This window comes from Vanessa tameamea, chromosome 7 (genome assembly GCF_037043105.1).
Source record: "Vanessa tameamea isolate UH-Manoa-2023 chromosome 7, ilVanTame1 primary haplotype, whole genome shotgun sequence".
Classification (NCBI taxonomy): Eukaryota; Metazoa; Arthropoda; class Insecta; order Lepidoptera; family Nymphalidae; genus Vanessa; species Vanessa tameamea.
In genome coordinates, this window is record NC_087315.1 from 6,891,310 (window position 1) to 6,912,169 (window position 20,860).

Here is a 20,860-nt window from a genome sequence, read left to right on the forward strand (position 1 = left end):
AATTAAAATTATTTTATATTACACAAAAATCAGGCGGGCGGCCCGCTGACGGTATCTGGTCCTGAAAGGTACTAACTAAGTATAGCATCAGTACAAAATGGAATGTATATCAACCGTTTTTGCTTAGCACTATGCACTATTGTAATTAAGAATTTAAATAATTAGGAATTAAGCAGACGAACTAAACGACATGAGTTTGGGTATGAGTTGGCGTTTGTTTTAAATTTCGTATTTAGAGAAAAAATAAGCAGGATAGTGCAAAAATTACATTACATTCAGGTTCATTCGGGTATTCACTATGTTCATCCTTAGAATTTTGTACTTTTAATTCGACATTAGGGGAAAATACTTACCCTTCGTACACTTTTCAGATTATATTTTTTTACGATGTGATTAATTGTCGTATTTACCTAGTTTATGAGCTTAAGTGTAACAAATATATTATAGTTTGTTACAAAAAAGTCCAAAACTATTATGACAAAAGTTTAAAGGGTTATAGGCTTTTTTCTACATAAAATAATTGTACGAATGTACCCCACGTATTGGTATGGTAGGGGTACGTTCGTACAGTAAATGCGGTAAATTCGTACGCCACCGGGTTGATTCATACAGGGTAATTAAAAAGCCAATTAAAATCGTTAAATTTTTATTAATTATTACAAAAATATTTATTTATCAAAGAACTAACTTAATAATATGTGACTTGACTAATAGTCGATAAATCTTGAAAATTAAAAATTAACAATTGCATCCCACGACACTCGCGCCCCACCCTTATGCTGACTTGTCTATGTGTGCGTAGACGATTCGCGAAATTATAAGACTCGGCTCGAAATAAAAACTGACGTGCTTCCACCTTGAGATCTGGGGAGGGACTGAAAATTTATTGACAGCGATGTCGAATAATAAGTCAAAACCGTCAAATGATTTTCTCCATACTAAAAAGTATGGACGACGAATGCCAAAAAGTAAGCAATATTTAAATAAAAATTACTATAATATTATGTGATATAATAGAAATTTAACACGGTGAACTTGTTATTTACACTTTTGTGTCCCTATTTAATCAAAAATACATGTATAAACTAGCAGCTAAATAGCTTAAAAAACGTTAATAGAAAAGGTCGATTTCAGTGTTTGGAGTGATGTTGACGATGAATTTACTGAGTTATTAATACAAATTTTATAAATATCATGCGGTGAAACTTGAGATATATCTATTAAGATACTGAATGTTTTTTTTCATCCATAATCAATGCTCCAGTTTTAAGATATTTCGAAAATAGTAAGCGCTATTTAGGCGTTCCGCAAGGACTGTCCTCTTAAGAGAACTATGAAATAAATCAAAAATAAAGCTTCCAAAAAACGTGTCAGAAATCATATTACTAAAACATTGAATTTGTCATAAAAATTAAATTATCTCTTACATTAAAAAAGTAATTAGCAATATATCACCTTGAAGATGATCTTGCAAAAATTTTGTAGATTTTTAATTTTTTATTTGAGCTAGCTAGAATTGTAGATGTTATGTCATTGTCAAGTGTCAGCAGTCAGCACTCAATAGTCAAGTTATGAAGTAAAATTCTTTAGTCGGATTAGTTTGATCTTATTTATAATTTTATTATTATTATTCTAAACATTGTATAAGATATAACCATGGACTCTTCTTCAATAGTCAGCTTCAACAACGATTCAACGTACCAGACAACAATCAAAGCCGATTATAACAATGTTAGTGTTCATGAATTAGCGCTTCATGCTATGCGAGATAGGTGCTTGTTGCTTCAACGTAGAATAAATACTCTCGAAACTGATAACATGCGACTAAAACTTGACACAACGAAAGCTAGAGATAAATCACCTTATACGCCTTTGCAAGAAGATGAAAAACTGTCCTTACAATTAAAAATTGCAGAACTAAAAAAACAAAAGTCTCAGTTACTTCATCACGTATTTATGGTTTCTTGTGAAAACAAAAATTTGTGGAATAAGTTATCCTCTTTAAAAGGTTCAGATAAAGCAATAAATGATCATACCAAACAACCTCTAGTTCGTACTAACACCTATATTCATAGTACTCCTAAATATAATTCTCAATCTCAAGAAAAATATTCAGATTCAAGTTTAGAAGAAATATCTTTGAAATTAATAAATAGTTACATTCAAGAAAAGTCACAATTAGTAGAGCAATATGAACAGATGGCTCAGCTTCAAGACGAAGATGATAATATTTTGAATGTGGATTCTATAGGATTTACTTATATGGAAGACCCTGCTACAGATTCACTTAAGGAAATTCATAGCCAAACTGAAAAATTACAAAGTCTCAAAAAAGAACTATCTCAACAAGAAAAAGATTTAAAAATTGTTGTCTCAAGAATAGAAACTCTAATGAAAGGTAGGCGGTAACAATAATATTTTATTACCTTAAATATAATTATAAACACTGTTATTGTAATGTTCTATATAAGTTTGTAAAATATTAATCATTATATTTGATATATTTAAACATATTTTAAATATTATATAAATATTTAAAAAAATTAATAGTATGCCAACTTCTTGATAATAGTTTGATTAGAAGATCATTAGAATAATAATCTAAAATAAACATCTGAATTTTTTTTTAGATGGCCTCAATTGCCCAACGTGTCTAGAAAATAAATCAAAAACAAGTTATGCAAATAAAGAAACAGAGACAAGTGAAAGTCTTTTATATGAAAAACAATTGAATTCAATTTCATATAACAATGATTTTGAAGATGAAAATACATCCATAAATAAAATAAGTTCTGCACAAGAAATCAATTCAGAACCATATGACAAGATGTGTCCTATGTGTGGAGAAAAATTTCAAAAGGAAACCGTTTTTACAGATTTTCAATCACATGTAGAGAGTCATTTTGTTGGTAATGATAATGAAGCTGATTCTATAGATAACTTAGATACTTTACCTGATTCATTTGATAATATTATTTAAAAACTCCATATAAAGTATATGTATTTGTATTGTTTTAATTTGTAAATAACTGCTTAATTTATATTTTACATAAAAATTACAAATTATTAATAAACTATTCTAGTAAGGGAATTTGTATGTCTGCATTATTTTTAATAACAGGTTTTGAATTTCCATTATTATGAATATTTGAAAATACTCATGCCTGGAAAAAGGTTGGCTTAAAAGGAATATTTTTAAAAATGAAATAAATAGCATGTTATATCTGGTTCTAGAATACATTATTTATTGACTTTCTAAACTTATAATAAAAGACAAACCTAAGCTAAGTCAGTAGGTTTCACATCTTTAGAATCTGAAGGCTGCTGGGTTGTTTTCTGCAGAAGATTCTTACTAAACCATTGTGGTCTTTCTTTTTTCATTTCAACAATTCTCTTTCCTTGCCAGAATTCTTTAGTCTATAATAGAATGAAAAAAAAAATGTTTACAAAATTGGTGATTTGTATGGTTCCATATATATGTCCTGTAACTTCATATGCTTGATAATTCATTGCTATTGATTAAGATTTTAAAATAAACAACTTCATTTGTGATATTTTTATTCAAACTTAAAAGATGATAATAAATTTGCCATATACTCTTTTGAATATGTGACAGAAGTAAATGTCATGTTCAAACTTTGACTTTATATACATATATATATATACATATATTTATATGTCACAGTCAACTGGTTAAATTAGCCATTTAATTGACAGCCTAGACACTTTACTAAAGGGCGCTGTTCAATCAAACTCCTGAATGACACTGACTAATACATCTTCCATTCATAGAATAGGGACTCTCATGTAAATAAAAATATTTATATATTTGCGGTTAAGTAATCGGGTGCAGGAGGGGGTCTATTCTCCCTATCCCCCGGTACCATTCCCATCATGTGATTTTGCTTGGTTCTTGAGATATTGGCAAAAAACTCATTTTACAATTCTAACCTTAAAATTTTATCCACAATTTAGAAACTCAGTAGTCTACGGCGTTACGGGATGTGCAGCACCCCCTTCCCGCCTTCGGTTTCTTAAAAAACACTAGGGGTAAGGCCGACAAGACCACATAGAGTCACAGTTAAAATAGTCAGTTTTGAGTTAATTTTCAATCAAAAGTCAAAACCCTCTTCTATGAACGGAAATGAATTGGCTGATTAACAGTCAGGCCGCCAAATGAACAGCACCATATAGTAAAGTGGCTAGGCATTTCATTGGATGGCTAATTAGCCATCCAATGAATTGAGCTACTTGCCTGCGACATATATATTACTTCCGGAAAAGAGATCTCTACTCTTAAAGAGAACTTATTCCATCATACTACACAAGAATAATATGCAAATTTACTTATGTGTTTCGTCTGGGCAGTTAATAAAACCCAATTATAAATACATGAACATTGAGAAGATTATTCTACATTTGACATTAAATATATGTGTTATCCTTGATCAAGATCTTTTATAATTTATAATATCCATTATGGATTTGAAGTATTATACCCACTTAAATTTGACTTTCAAAGATTAATTATCAATTAAAACTTTGAAAGTAAAACTTAAGTGTATATAAATAGTGAAAGAGTCTATATTACAAATAAAGATATATTAATCAAGAACAGAATCTAGTGTATAAATTAGCAGAACTATTAGCAAATCAGCCACAATATATTAATCTGATGGATTAGGTTCAAACAGGATTTTCAATAAGAATTCATCATTAGGCAAATTCTACTATTTTATAAATTATTGAATGGGCTTTATTTACTTTTTAAAATCTATTACTGGAATATGTAATCCTAATTACCTCATCAGGAAGTTTTTCTCCATCATATAATACAATAACATCATTTTCAATAGGTTTATTATTTCCCAGTTTCTCCTCAATTTTAGCTTGAATTTCCTTTGTTTCAGTTTCTATTCTTTTGTAGCAATTTCCTAAAAAATGAGATTAGATTTTAATGGTAAGGTAAACGTAAATGCTACTGAATATAAATATAGTCACAATATGGCAATCACATTGATTTTATATTTCTTATATTCATACATGATTATAATCATATATTTAAAATGAAGAAAAAATATTTTTTTAAATGATATTTGATAAATATACCACAAAGGCGTCCACGCTCATGGTGATGTCCACATTCATTACATATGGCTATGTTGGTTTTCGGTACAAGCATTTTCCAAACATAATCTGGGCTTCCAAACTTCCTTTTCCACCTTTTTTCTACAGTCCGTCTAAACTTTGGTACGGCTAGCAAAATACCATCTCCAACAAGATCTTTCAGAGTAAATTTAGTCGATTGACGCGGTACTTGCTTCTGATGAGCATAAGCTAAGGCCAGTTCTAAAAGAAAATAACAAGAATAGTATGAGAATTTCCCGAAAATAGGGATACTTTAAATTATACTGATTTAACATACCTTTTGGAGGATAACCAAATGATTGTATGATGTTTCTCTCTAAATTTTTCAAAATATTGATTACATATGTGAGACGAGGAATCATTTTGACCTGAAAACGTATTTTTTTATTTAAAAGTAGATTTTTTTACAGTGTTATAAATAAGAACACATTTGTGGAAACTGTAAATAAAATTATATCAAATAAATTAATTTTCTGATGATATAATAATAATCAATTTTAAAAAAATACTAATTTTCTCATGACTGCGGCGTTCATAAGATACAAATAAATAAGAAACTTAATACCAATGTTTATAACCTAATATGATTAACCATTAATTTCATTTAACAATAAGAAGTCCTCGTTGCTTAAAAACTAGTATTACCTCGTAGAAAAATACTCAATTATTAATATAATTATACAGTTAATATTTTTAAGGGATTACTCATAACCTATATTTTTTAGTATCCAAAGAGAATGGAATCTTAACAATGTCTAAAGTTATGAGTTATGGTACCTAATACCTATGACTTTGACCTGGAAGAAACGGTGTTGCTATTTTTTTTTATTTGAATACCTATTACTGATTATATTATGTTTTTAATTGCATGAAATTAACAGATGATTTTTGACTATCTTTATAATGTGGTCCATCAAAATTTCGTTTTCAAAATTTACAAAAAACAAGCCATAACATATATTATTAATTATACTAAACAAATGATACTAATTATAGAACAAACACAATTTTCAGAATTTTTGCTGTAAATCTACTATAAGAGTATGAAATAAAATTACCTGGCAATACTAATTTATTTCTAAGATTGACAATCAGCTGTCGAAAGTGGGGAGGAAAAGGCCGATCGCTATGTGCTAAGTATGTTATGTAGTTCATGTCTTCAAGCGATCCGTTGCAGTTGTAGCTATGGCGTGTTTAAGTTCGAGTAGGCTTTGTGCTCGTGTTCAGGATAAGTTAATGTGTCAATTCGGACCTAAAGTTCGAAGGCAGACTGTATTTGTGAAACTGAAACCTCCCGGACCATCTCCATTGCGGATATTTGGAAAAACTTGTCAGGTTAGATAATTTTCTAAATTATTATTTATCCTATATCCACCTTTAACATTAAATAACATTATAAATTGAATATAAGTTCAAAAATATGAGTACTTTTTCAAGTTATTAAGAGCTTCTAATTTGACATCATCAACAATCCTTTTTACATAACAGCATGACATTAACCTATAAGTCAGCTGATCTGTTCCACCTATATAGTTGAATTATATACATTTTTTTAAATTATAAAATAAATTGAAAGAACATCGACATCTTATACGATAAATAAAATACTAAAAGTGAAATCATCACAAGTCTGAGGCCAGTAGGTCATTACGAGACACAGGTTTGTTGGGTTTACCTTGTGAATTTCACTTGTCCCATAACTCTTACTTTCGTCAAATAATTAGTAAGAATTCTATATATGTAATAAACTAGATTATTTTGGAATTCATTTGTAACGTTAATCAATTTGAGTCCATAATAGTTACAATTTCCTGAACGGTTGTAAATATGAGTCAAAGTACGTAATTGATACGAATTACAAGTTTATTGGAAGGCGGCCGCGCCGTGAGATTCAACGGCGCGGTCATGAGCCGCGCAACGCGTCGTGCTTTCTCGCGCAGCGTGCGAGCATGCAATGTAAAATCTTGACGAGTCACACAAAACTTTCTAAGCAACAATTATGTGGGTATGACATTAATATTTCTGCTACTTTAAGCACCATTCCATTATGAAAGTTTTCCTGTAAACTATCAAAATTTAAAGTTTATATTGAACAGAAAGCAAATTGTTGTTTTTTTTCAAACCTGTGTTCTAATTTTCGTTTAGTACATAATCGCTGGCAATGAAAGTCGGCAAATTAATTAATTACTTCTATTTATGTTATTTCTAATTAACGTTTAAAACCAAAACTTTCGCACACCAATTCGATGATAGTATTCGAAATTAGAGAAACTACTTAATTGTCACAAAAAAATTATGTAGTTCTTACTAGCAACATGTTAGTGAAAGTTGTGAGTATCGTAAAATTAAAAATGGCAATGCTCTAAACTGATAACTTGTTTTATTAATGCTCATTTTAGACGTTAAAATCGATCTCCTATACCATTAGAATTATCATTCGAAAACAATCCTTTACTCTTAACATAATACCAAAGTTCACTCATGATGTTCCTTTTGGAATCGCACTTCAAATGAAAATAAATTTTACTTACTTACAATCAAATAATCTCATAAATGTTATTATTAAAAGATTCACAAAGGAGGACTTATTGAGAATGAGCTATAACTGAAAAAGCAGTAAAGCATTTTGCAATTTTTTCTAAGTAAGTCTGAGCGGTACTCAATATATATTTTTTAAAACTAATAACTTTTGACTCTTCGATAAAATCTATGAGAATAAAACTGCCTAAATTAAAAACAATTTATTAAATACGCTGAACCAATGAGTTATGGTTTTTATGTCCGAAGCAATACAGGTACAAGCAATACTAACATGTTTATTATTGAACTATATGAATTGGTCGAGTAAATCGTATAGCACGTAACATCCTGCGTAAATGATGCTTACTAGAAATGCGGAACACATAACTATTTGTCCAGTCGACATCATTGTATAAGAGTTTGCAGCAACATACACTTCGTAGCATATGTTATTTCGGACTTACAACACTCTTTTCGATCCCAAATTACGTGATTAAAATGTAAAAGTAACGTAGTTAATAGAAAATTACTTTGTATAATTCTATAGACATAATTGTGTGATATGCAAATGAATCCCATTCTATATGCGAGTCGATGCGTTTCTCTATTGCCTCATGAATCAAAATTTTAAATTTTCGCAATAACTCATCACATTATTCAGTTTGTTAATCGCGACCAAGAATAGATTAAATATAACTTACGTAAATCTTACTGAGCAAGTACTAGTTGGTTATGTTCATATGAAATACTTATTCCAATTTCACGCAATTGTCTCGAAACTGGAACTTATTTGGTATATTTTAAAAAGTAAAAGAAAAATATGCGTATTACCTCGACATCACCTTTGTATAATTCTTCTTTACAAACTAACTTAAGTTTATCTCAATCAAAAATTACCAATCTAATTCATAATAAAATAAATTGAATATAATACGCAGAATTTACTTCGGAAGCGGTCACCAATTCACTAGTTACTTAACGTCCTTGAAATCAAGAATGTTTAGCCTGGTATAATTGAGCAAGCGAGTGCTCCGGTCGACTCTTGCAAACAATGAACTCATCAGTGTCAGTAGAAACAATATTAATTGCTGTTTACAGGGCCTATGATGCCAGATAGATAGACTCTATTCGTTTCTCATATCTGCAGCTATTGTTTTTTTATTTGCAACTAGTGTTATATTTACGAGGTGCCGAAATATTCTCTACTTTATAATACTATCATAACCTGTAAATTTCTAATTGCGAGAACTTACTTTTCTGATAAGACAAAGTAGCTTATTCCGAAATGCTGCTCCAGACCGGGTGATATACAAAACATGAAGATTTTCTAATGATGTTTTATATCACCGCAAAGGTGAATTATAAACATAAATTAAGCATGAAAACAAAGTGGTGCTTGCCTTGTCCAGATTTTATATTTTGTAGTTATTCGATCTGGGTTCTTCAATACAAGTATAAATTTTTTTCTAAAATTACGTTACAATAATGTAATAAAATTATTTATTAAAAACATTATGACAACGTTACTAGAATAAAAGTATAGTTTGAGTTTATTATTACGGGAAAAAAGGGCAATCTAATTTTGGAAGATTGTATTTGTAGGTTTAATATATAAATATAAGGTATTATAACGAGGTATCTATAATTTTGAGAGCGTGACCGTTCCATGTTTTGTAAGGTATAATATCACTGCAGTTAACTGGCTTTAGTAAGCTACATTGTTGATTCATTACGCTAACGAGGTATATTTTAATTTTTATGTTTTTAAATATTGTATAAAACGTGAGTAATCGTTATTATTCATAAATATATACTATTTTTAAAAAAAAAAGCAACGCCGTCCTAGTAACCTTTTGTTTCTCTATATACACATAGAACATCATTTAATGTAGTAAATTAAGTAACTAACCAAAATATCCTCTATTATCGAAAATGGTTACTTAATTGTACACTTTTTATGTTAAATTTATATATAAAAATCAAATGTATTTCAGTGACTAAAACATCACATTATTCGGCAAATAAATAAATATTATTTGCGTTAAAGAATAAATAATGATGCTGTGCATATTAAAATGTTTTATGTTGGATGGAAATGTTGAAATACAAGTAAAAATACAGTAAACGTACGTTTTTATTTATCATATGAATATTATAAATGTTTAACGTCAGATGTATAATATATATTTTGTAAGAAATGTAAAGAGTCGAAGAAGACTTCAAGTTGTTGATTTAAAAAAAATATTTGCGCCTTTCATAAAAATACTATTTCTTTGGCTTCGAGAAATACATCCGGCCTTGATTTTTGACCCTTGATGTTGTTTGGTCTTTGTCCTCCTTTGTTGTCTTATTGATTTAAAGAATAACTTTAATTTTTCTGACTATTTTTATAGCGTTAATGGAAAGATTGGTAAAATAATCAATTGTACTACAATACTGTGTAAAATATCGTAATTTAATTATCGTAAACAAAAAAATGTTTACAGTTTACTTCTCTATACAAGATACATGTTGTATATTCATGAACTTTTAAGTGGATATATCAGAAATCAAATTTTTTGTACAGGCGCTTTAGCCTGGAACACAATTCATTCCTGTACCACATTAATATAATTATGTATAGATCTAAAAAAACTATAATCTAATATTATAAAATAATCTATTATTATATTAATTCCATTACAATTCGATTGTTAGATTTGCTCGAATCCCGAAAAATAATAATATAAACAATAAACGAAGCTTACCTCTTTGTCATATTAATATGATTTTAAAATATATGTTTTAATGTATTCAGAACAAAGTGGTTATCCTTTTTAAAATACTTCTGTGTATTGTATATTTTATGACCTTCAGTGTTATCCGACTATATTTATATCGGAATTGTTATTAAAGAAAAAGGCTAAAAAAGCAATACGCACGAATGCTTCACGTCAACTTCGGTAATTTATCGTACATGTAAATCATTTAATTAATATAAGGAATTTATATTTATCTTTATTATGCCTAGCATGTGAAGTCCCTTTAACGTTATTCCTCACGAATAAATTCGCCTGCTCGATTATTTTTAAAAAAGTGTGCGGGGATTTTTTCTTAAATGTCAACTCCATCATCCTACCCGGAACCTATGTAGAGATTTTTACACGGTGAAATTAATAATACTTTAATTCAGGTATGCAAAATAATGACAGCAATGGCAAGTAAAAAAAAGCACATCCTTTTATGGACCAACAATTATTTTTATGATGCACTGCTATAAAGTGATGGACTTGCATAAATATTTACTATCAGACAAGAATTTCAAGGATGATTAAAAAAATAGAGAAAATAAATTGCTTTTAACTACCGTAACGTCTTATTTCCATAATATTTTGCGCCTCAACGTCCTTGTCGTTTACTATTTACATTTAATAAGTATGTCAGTAATCGCATTTATTATTAAAATAACTTACAAATATATTCAGTATTTAATACAAATAGTCAAATATAAACAATCAAATTTTATGAAAGTTTTAGTAACTACTACAGTTTTTACAACTGTTCCAAGTGTTTGAGTAAAAGTACATAAGAGTACATTGAACTTTGTTTGTAATTCTTGAAGGCCTTCGACAATTACTCTTGATATTTTTCAAATATCAAGAGTAATTGTGCAAGTTTGTCATGCGGTTACGACACTGCGAATGATTAATTATTAATTAATTAGTATTCTTGTTAATTGCGCATGTGTTTGATAATGTTTAATTTTTTACTTAAGCACGTTACAATTTTTTTTATTTCTAGTATAATAGTTTTGCTGAATTGTGATACAAAACTCTTTTACAAAAATAGAAATTCTGTATTAATTTCTGATCTGAGTTGGCGCATGCGCTCGTTTAAATCTTTTTCTCGCGGCTTAGGTTGCGTACAACATTTTAACGTAATATTCCTGTAAGTATTTAAATTTTTAACTAAACAATGTTTAAAACCACATTTGCGTCTATTTTTAACAACAAAGTTTGCGTGCATTTTGAATAAGTCTTTCCCTGGAGTTTTCTTCCTTTTTTTTATTTTCAATTTCCAATAAAACTGACTTTTGTGTTAAATATTGACAATGATGGTAATAGCTATACCAAGTATATGATGTTGAATATTGTCGTTATAAAAATGTTGTTGTAATAAAAATATGTTTCCGCAAACAGATGAATACATCAGGTTTTGAAAATTAATTATCGACGTCCTAATTGGCGTGATTACGTCGTGGCAGTATTTAATTCAATCAATCGGACGTGTCAATTGTTCTGACTTCTATTTTTAGAAGCGCAGGGCATTTGGTACGCTCACTTTCTACCTCGTATTAATAATAATTGTTATGTGCGGTCGAGGCTGACACATGCAATTTTACGTGCGGCAATGCTCATCGTCATTTACGTTATTAACGTATTGCTATTTCCAAATGCTAGGGCTTACTGTGGTTTAACACGCTTTATTATAGGGCGGTAGTCGACAGTAACGGTTCGCTCAGTATTCTATTAACATATCGTAAATAAATTTAAAATTTAAAATTCAGCATACAATCAAATTACCTTCTACGTTGTAAATTATTAGGCGCCTGTGAATGCTGCAACTACAAAAGTTGCAATATTGACATAGCAATACAATCTTGTTGATAGGTGGTTCATGGCAATTGTTGTGATATTTATTATGCAAAAAAAAACGTATGCATTACGTACACATTTACTAATGTGTAACTTATCTATTTGCGAATAAATAATATTTGCCTGTCTGTTTTCAAAATCAATACCTTTCTTAAGCTAATGTGGTCATTGGCCGGTAATAGTGTTATTTTTATTTTTGGTAACTAACCAAAAATAAAAATAAAACTATTACCGGTATTGTTTCAGACACTTGATAAAGTAATTAAAATATCTAAAATTAATTTTCAGCATTTGACATTTCGTTAATATATGATTAAAAGCTTTGCTTTCCGTAATTGTTATGAATTCTTAAGATTTTATATCATTCCATGTATAATACAATCTTAACGCGGGTAAAACCGCAGGGTAATTAACTGCTGGTAATTAATCCACGAACAGGAAATTTATTCATACATTAGTCGGCATCGAAAGATAATTATGAATGCAACAAACTGCGTGTTTGACACAATCATACAACTTGGAAGCTTAATAATAGATTATAAAAAAATAGGTTTACGTACGATGAATAATTATATTTATAATTATTTCTACCGTGTTATTTTATATTTATAAAATTAAAAAATATGTTTTTGTTTGTGAAAGAAAAAATAAATACAGTTCTGTATGAATATAATATCACCGCGATTCTTTATTAGGTAAACCTTACTCCTTTTCCCAGAGGCAGTATGTTTATTATATAATACAACTAGCCAATAATATATATGCATTATTTTTACAAAGGTCGTGGTTGTGTGACTATATAAATCGTGATTGTGTGTAAAAAATTATATATTTTTTCATGTAATTATTAATTTTTATCTGGAAAGTTCGAACGGCTTGTTAGGTAGATAGATAGTGCAGGAAATATAATCTCGTTATTAAATATTCGATGAAATACAAGTAAGTTACGTCTATTATTAGAACTGACTCTATTATATTCCCGTTTCACGTTGTATAATGTATCGTAACAATATTGAAATGTATAACAAATGCTTTAATTTTTAAATCTGTTTACGTATATAGTATTACTATAATAAGAACTTGTTATTATATATTGTTATTAATATCAAAATAAATAACACTAAAATATAAATTATATTGTAAGGCACTATTTCGTTGAAAAAACCCCTGTGTTTCGTGTCTGTTCTTCACTATACAAATGATTCAAATTTTAATGACGTGCGTGAAATCAAATGGAAGTAATTATTATGCTATGCATGGGTGTCACTTTGATTTAGGTGTGTTACTTAACATTAACAGTAAGACGTATTTTAATTGTTTCGTTTCAAAGAAAATAATTCAATTCTCTAGTTCAAGTTATCATCCTAACTTGTACATGAATGACGTTACACATGTGCCAGTTTTGACTGCGGCGTCTTATGAATGGTGTTACGAGTCATACGTTGCATATTAAATAACGGAAGTTTTGTTTCATTTGAATTCGAATATCAGTGTGAAATAAATAATTCTTTTTATCGAAGACCTTGCGAATAGCATACGTGATTCTTAACCGAAAATTGTAGAATAACACCTAGGAAGACTTCATGTGATTGATTTGTATTTTTAATCAATTGAATGCTCGGCGGTAGGATAGTATCGTAAGGAAATCTACATGTTTGAGATGAAATTCAACCACATCTATACATTCGCATCTGTGTTGGGGCAGTGTGGTGGTATATGCACCCTTTTTCTAATTTAAGTCCCTTTTATTAGTATAAACAAATAAAAAAAAACATAATTTAAAAATATTGTGACAACAGCATACATACTTGAATATTTCTAAAAACGCTTGTCTTTATTTCTTAAAAACATATTTTTTATATTTATTGTAATAGATGATTATTGTAATGATATAACTTGCCGTGATCTTAAAGTAGAGATACACAGTAATCCCATTATAAATTGAACAAGTCGAAAAGTAGAACACGTAATTTGTCACTTATAACTTGGAACGTGCAAAACTGACTTCGCCTACCTTTATATCTTGAGACATGAACAATTTTCACTACTGTTTTCTGAAAACGGATACATGGAATGCAAATATTCTGATTAACTTGTTAATCGTAGACCATTACGAGATTTAGTACTTCTATAGAGATAATTATCTTGCTAATGTGTTTGAATATTGATGTAAATATGACTGTTTTACTTTTGTTTATTCATAGCCTCTAACGCACTCGTGTATCTGTAATTTCAGCACGTTAAAAGACATTTTGTATTCACTTATTGTCAATCTGATTTATAAAAAATATGCGTTCTTACAAAATAACTTTATTTACCGTATTTAAAAGGCATAAAAACACTCGGTAGGTACGTAAAATACGCGCTGCACATACGAATATGTGCATCGAGCATCGATCGTAGCTCGCGAGTTTTGCAACGGCCGGTCGTAGCCCATCAGGTGTGGACTGCACTCGCATGTAGTTGCATAAACAGTTGCGAAACACGGATCTCGGTCACTGCCGCTTTTGAGCTAAGGGCACCTGCCGCACCCTCACTTTATCAGGCGTAACTGAATCATTCAAATATTTGTCACATGAGGAACGTTTTTGTAATTTCTCTAATAACTCCTATATGCGTGTATACGAATACGAACAGCATATGTAATAATATATAAGAGATATTTTTTTATGATTAATTGCATTATTTTAACTTGGCTATACTTAATTTTTTATCAAGTAAGCTATCTGAATAAACTATTGTTGAAATAGATTCGCTGTAGGAATTTTCGTTTGTACTTAAAAAAAAAGTGTTAATCAAAACTAATTAGATCTGTTATCGTTAAATAAACAATGTTTTTCTCATGTTTATAAAATATAAAGAAGTTATTAACTTTTACCTTTTATGGCTAAATTGGTGACGTTTTAAATATTATAATAATGATGATTGATGACGTGATTATATAAATTATTAATGATGATTTATGATAAATAACAAGGGGGTTTGAAAGTGAATATATTCGGTAGCTTACAACTCGGCGCCTCTTCGTGGACACATGTTTGTTTCGTAACAGTTTCATGAAGTCTATGAATGGACTGTTATGAAGACAAACATATTACCGATGCAATTATCTAAGAGATTTATTATCATTTTAATTTTAAATGGAAAATTGTTATGCTTTGAAAATATTTTGTAATAACTTGACACAAGTAACGTTAAGAATTTAGGTCGTGCAAACTTTTAGCAACACTTTACTATTATCTATTTATTATTATTAGAAGTACTGTAGTTTAATTATACTAAATTATTTTATAAATATACAACTATCTGCAACCCAAATAAAGCGAACCAACTGCTTTAATTATAAGTTTTACCCTCGAACTCAATGATTTTTAAATAAATGCATTTCAAGCCGTAATTTACAAATATTACATCTAATAGATTTTTAGGAAAAAGTAAAAATGTTATTTTTTTTTAATTTCTTATCTACTTCGAATTTCTTAAACCTACATTTGCAAATGTTTAAAAACATGATTTAACAGGACAGAAATCCAATGAAATACCTATGAATAAACACATATTTAAGTTTTTTTAAAATATATCACAGATTTGATAGTATTTACGTTAATGAGATAAATAATGGTTAATTTATTTTTTAGCGAGTAACAACATGCGGTCCTGCATGCGGGTCAGCAGGCGGTGGTGCAGTGGCGGGCGCAGCGCGGCGACTCGCTTCAAGCCTACAAAGCACAAGCACAGGATCCCTACCAGACTATGGAACACAAATAGTCGACCCATATCGCTTGCTAGAAGACGACCTTAATGGAATATATGAAGATATACGATCAGTAAGTTACTATTGCACATATATATTATATATACTTTATATAGAAACGCGTTTTAAAATTAGTTTGAAATATGTTTAAAAAAAAACAATTATAAAGAATAATTGTGTCCATTAGCGATAAAATTAGATGTCTGCCAGACCAAACTCAGCATTTGATGAAATTGATAAAATAAAATACCCATATCACCAACACAACGATACAAATGAGTATATCGATTTTCAGACAGGTTATATAAAATTTATCGTTTTTGTGAACAAACAGTTAACCAGTTTTAAAACAGTAATAGTAGCCAATCTAAGAAAGAATAAAGATAATCAAACCTTAGATTTACGTATGTCATGCAATCAACTAATAGCTCAGCTGCTACCGTTCAGCCTATAAATGTCCCACTGCTGGCTTAAACCTCTTTGGTTTATTCCACCACGCTGCTCCAATACGGGTGGATTCCATTTAACGTGTATTGTTAACTACATATGAAAAGCATTGAATTATAAGGTGGATGTTAACCCACTTTAATTATGTTTTAAGTTCTAATGACAGCTTTGTAGCTGTTCCAAAAACCATTTTTCAATTATTCAATCTTTCGACCAATAATATCACGTCAATTCCATGACAAATTATATTTATTTTACTTTTGACCTCTTGTGGTTGGAATAAGTTATACGGAATTTCGTTATATATCATTAGAAACTAGTGGTATAAATATATAAAATTCTCACAACAGATGTATAATAACAACATGTGTTCAGTCTGAAATCTTTAATTAAAAAGCCGTATAATTATATTATATATATAATAAAAATGAATATGAAAGGACAAATTTGAAATGTACAATTATTTATTGGGCCACGTAATTGCATTTACTACGAGAATTTTTATGTCAGGTAAATTACTATCGATCGACAGTCATTGGTGTCCATTGATCGCTAAGTGTGTCAAAGTCATGACGTGCCAACACGCGAGCAGATGAGGGTTGAGCAACGCGTTCATCACTGGTGATTGCTTATAGATATCGTATAGTAATTGTACTTATACCTAATCTACTTAATAGAATTTTATAATTACTGACTGATATTCAACGCTCAGTTTAAACTGGCGGATATAGCAATATGAAATTTTGCACAAGAATTACGTATGGAATGTATGTAAGCACTAAGAAAGAATTCTTCCCCTAGGGGTTCGTTGGAAGATGATAGTTTGGATGTAAATTTGTCATTTTGATGTTAGAAATATCGGAATCGGTATTTAGCCTTCTCTTAAATAGGACACCAGTAAAAGATTTTATTGAAAGTTCGAATTGAATTTCGACCCTTTTAAAAATAGAAACATGAAAATCGGTTTTTGAATCCCCGCTTGTAAATGAAAGATATGCTTACTAATACATATTTTTTGAAATCTCCTAAGACGGTGAAGTTGGAGATGAAAGTTTGTATGGAAGTTATTCATTTTCGAAGTTAAGAATATGGTAATGCAATGTTTTGTGATTTAAAGACAATTGTTACAGCGGTTTTTAATATCCATTCCATGAGTGGCTAAATACAGGATGAAAGTTTTTCATGATAGAGTAATCGAATTCTATGTTAAATAAAAGAAAACAGCCTTTATAAAATTCTTGTATTTATAATATTAGTTGGTACAAATATTCTGTCAATTTAGGTTACAAGGGTATCTATAAGTACTGTGTGTATTAATCGTGTATCCAGTTCAAGACTGGTAGAAGACAGACTTACATATGTTATCGTTCATATCATTTATCGCGTTCAAAATATGGCCTCGGCACAGTAACACTAGTATCTAAGTTAGATACCTACATTCGTGTTGATAAGCTTATAACTCGAATACTTTACCACGACTTGCATTGATCCTATATCTCACTATATCTCACTTACAAAGACATCACGAGCATTCATTATATTTTAAGAGTCATGGGTACATATGAAAATTTATGTTTTTAAAATTAATTCCGCAGCTAGTTTTTATTTTATTTAAAACGCACAAATAAAACGTCAAGTGATACGAAAAAATAACTAGTAAGAAATTTGGACGATTGCCGTTTTAAATATATTAACGAATAAAATTATTGCATTATCCATTTCGAACTGCAATAACTATGATGGCTCTAATACGAACTTCTATGAATAAATAACAAAACCCTTTATAATATGAGATCACTGAAATAAAGAGTTGACACATTATTTAGATAACTACGCATAATGAGTGTTTTTGTCGTTTAGTAATGATCATACATGTTATTGCAATACCATGGTTGCAAAAATCCGTTTCGGATGTTGAATTTGTAGTCCTTGACTCAAATGTTCTTTGACAGTAAACAGTTTATAAAAAAGATAAAGAGCATGATAAGGTTCTATAAAATACTCGTATACAATATTAATAATTCTAAAAGCATTGCGTATAAGTATTCAATTAGTTTTTGATGAATGCCGTTTATTAATTTTATATGTTCAGATAGTACTGAAGCGGTATTAATATTTTGGTCTTTAAAGTTAAAAAGTAATGTTATCTTATCAAGTTTTTAGCCTAGTATTATTTTATATGTATTTGCATTCATATTTATTATATATTATAACTAACAATAGAAATGTTTATATATGTTATATATATTTAAATGTCTGTTAGTTTTTTTTATTATTACCTAATAACAAGCAAATGCTTTCAATGTTTACTAATACGTGCAACCGTTGAGCCGTTGAGCAGTTGAGGTTTTGAGTCTTTAGTAAACGTATTTAGTTTTTTAACGGGATAAATTTAAAAGTAAAACCTTGAGAGATGAATATTAGTTGCATTAATGATATCCCAGTATTGAATGGATGTTGCGATAGAACGAACGATGGAAAGTGTGGCGTGTGGAAACCACGCGAAACTTGAGCGTTTGACCTTCTTTCGGGGCTAAATGCTATGAAGAAAACCGCCAAGAACAACACTTTCTTTATTCAGCGCGTTTGCATAGATAACTTAAAAAAAGGCTAATAAAGACAGGCCACATTTACGTATTCATGAATGATTCAACGCGTAATTAAATTCTACGGAAATTTAGTACATTATAATAGGTTTTTACCCATTATATTTCTTTAACCAATTCGAACTTAACCTTCTCGTCTAATTTTCAAACAGTTGTGATGCGCTCAGTGCGACAACAACTAATCAACACATTTGTGTGCTAAATAAATAGTGTTGAAATGTGTCATTGGACTGTTCTTATCGAAATCATAACTGGAATTCAGTTAATGTCATGTTTTAACTTTATTTTATATATATTAGTTAATTATTGAGGTTTAAATAACTACCCGTTACTATATTAAGGAGATCTATAACTGTGATAATAAAAGTACATCCAGGATATAAGGTTTCACCACATACAACCTTATCGTATTGTATATTGTGTACAGTCTTACAAAATAATATAACGTGATTATATTTATTAAATATAATCTTGAAATCTTGAATAATCTATGGTTTTTTGATTTTATGGATTCGTGAAAAAAATTGCGTTTATAAATGTAAGAGTTGTTATAGGAAGATTGTAATTTAATTTAAAATCAAATTAAATATAAAAAGTACTTAAGTGGAATTGTTTTACAAATAAATTTATATTCATCAAGAAGTGTTTGGACTGGATAAGATAGCGGAACTGTTAGCAAATCGCATGGAATATGTGAATCTCAGGGTTTTTTTTCGTTGCTCCTTTTGTTGTTGTTATATCTCATCAAACGCGAGGCAATAAAGTTACGATTGTACTTTAGCTAAAACTTAAAAATGGCGATCCATTATGGAATAACCCAATTATGGATTAATTGGCCGAATATCATCCAGATCACTCAAGGCATTCAGAATACCAGGAAAACCAATAACACTCTTTCGAGTAATAATACTGACTCACAACACTTATAGTAAATGATGCATACTCCAATAACATAAACCTATATCACAAAATATATAGACCAAATGTTTGGACAATATCTGTGTGGATCCCCATCGATGTTTATGATAATCACAAAAACAGTCTTACTTAAAGCGTCCGTTGTTTGTTTTAACTTTTATAAATCAGTTGGATATGGATCATCATACCTAAAATTAACTTTTTATAAAACTATATTTGACGTAAACACTTGAAAGTTTCAAAGAAAATCAATAGGCAAATAAATTACTAATAAAATATTCAAGATTCCAATAAAGCCACAATTATCATAAGTAGGCAGAGATATAACTGTACAATACTATGTTTTCGTCTAAGTCAGCCGATTTTCTTTTTTTGTTTGGTTGCCATGACGAGCTCTATTAAATTTGGAAACGGGAGTAGAATAAATAATTTTCGATATAAACAAACAAATTCCTCCCCTCAAATTGATAAAAATGATTATGTTCGATTTTCGATTTCTGAACGAGCACAAGTATCTATATAGTTATACATCTACAACCTACATAATAATTAATTAAATCATACATCATCACACCAAAACCATCAAGCACAAGGACAAGCCTTATAAGTTATAACCTAAGGTAACGAATGCGCTTTCGTTTAGTATTTTAGTTTTATTGTTACATTCATTATTGTTTAAAATGATAGGGTTTCAATGACTTCCCAAATTTTAAAACACAATAAAACATGAAAATAATAAAAAAACTAATACATGCAGCATCGTAAACTGCATCCATATTTCTGTATGAACGTAATACGTACTACGCATACACAACGCGGAGCTACGAGCGAAA

At 29.6% G+C, this 20,860-nt stretch overlaps 4 protein-coding genes across 4 annotated transcripts in view; 3 read left to right on the forward strand and 1 right to left on the reverse strand.

Annotated features, from left to right (window-relative positions):
• The window catches only part of LOC113401217 (signal recognition particle 19 kDa protein), a 232,267-nt gene that overhangs the window by 20,693 nt on the left and 190,714 nt on the right, over nucleotides 1-20,860 (forward strand). The gene's annotated exons all lie outside the window — the stretch shown is intronic.
• Nucleotides 1,583-3,451, forward strand: Spn-f (spn-F). The gene is made up of 2 exons (XM_026640906.2): nucleotides 1,583-2,398; nucleotides 2,631-3,451. Exons 1-2 carry the CDS (start codon nucleotides 1,657-1,659, stop codon nucleotides 2,978-2,980), a joined length of 1,092 nt encoding a protein of 363 aa, XP_026496691.1. The 5' UTR covers nucleotides 1,583-1,656; the 3' UTR covers nucleotides 2,981-3,451.
• On the reverse strand, nucleotides 3,219-5,872 carry LOC113401145 (large ribosomal subunit protein bL32m). Its single transcript, XM_026640908.2, has 5 exons — nucleotides 5,794-5,872; nucleotides 5,426-5,516; nucleotides 5,110-5,349; nucleotides 4,804-4,934; nucleotides 3,219-3,417 (listed from the first exon to the last, which is right to left on the reverse strand). Exons 2-5 carry the CDS (start codon nucleotides 5,508-5,510, stop codon nucleotides 3,280-3,282), a joined length of 594 nt encoding a protein of 197 aa, XP_026496693.1. The 5' UTR covers nucleotides 5,511-5,516; nucleotides 5,794-5,872; the 3' UTR covers nucleotides 3,219-3,279.
• LOC113401143 (all trans-polyprenyl-diphosphate synthase PDSS1) overlaps nucleotides 6,240-20,860 on the forward strand; it is a 34,644-nt gene continuing 20,023 nt past the window's right edge. The window contains exons 1-2 of the mRNA XM_026640905.2: nucleotides 6,240-6,483; nucleotides 15,941-16,129. Of these exons, the coding sequence (XP_026496690.1) occupies nucleotides 6,334-6,483; nucleotides 15,941-16,129 (339 nt within the window). The 5' untranslated portion in view covers nucleotides 6,240-6,333. The remainder of the gene's footprint in view (nucleotides 6,484-15,940; nucleotides 16,130-20,860) is intronic.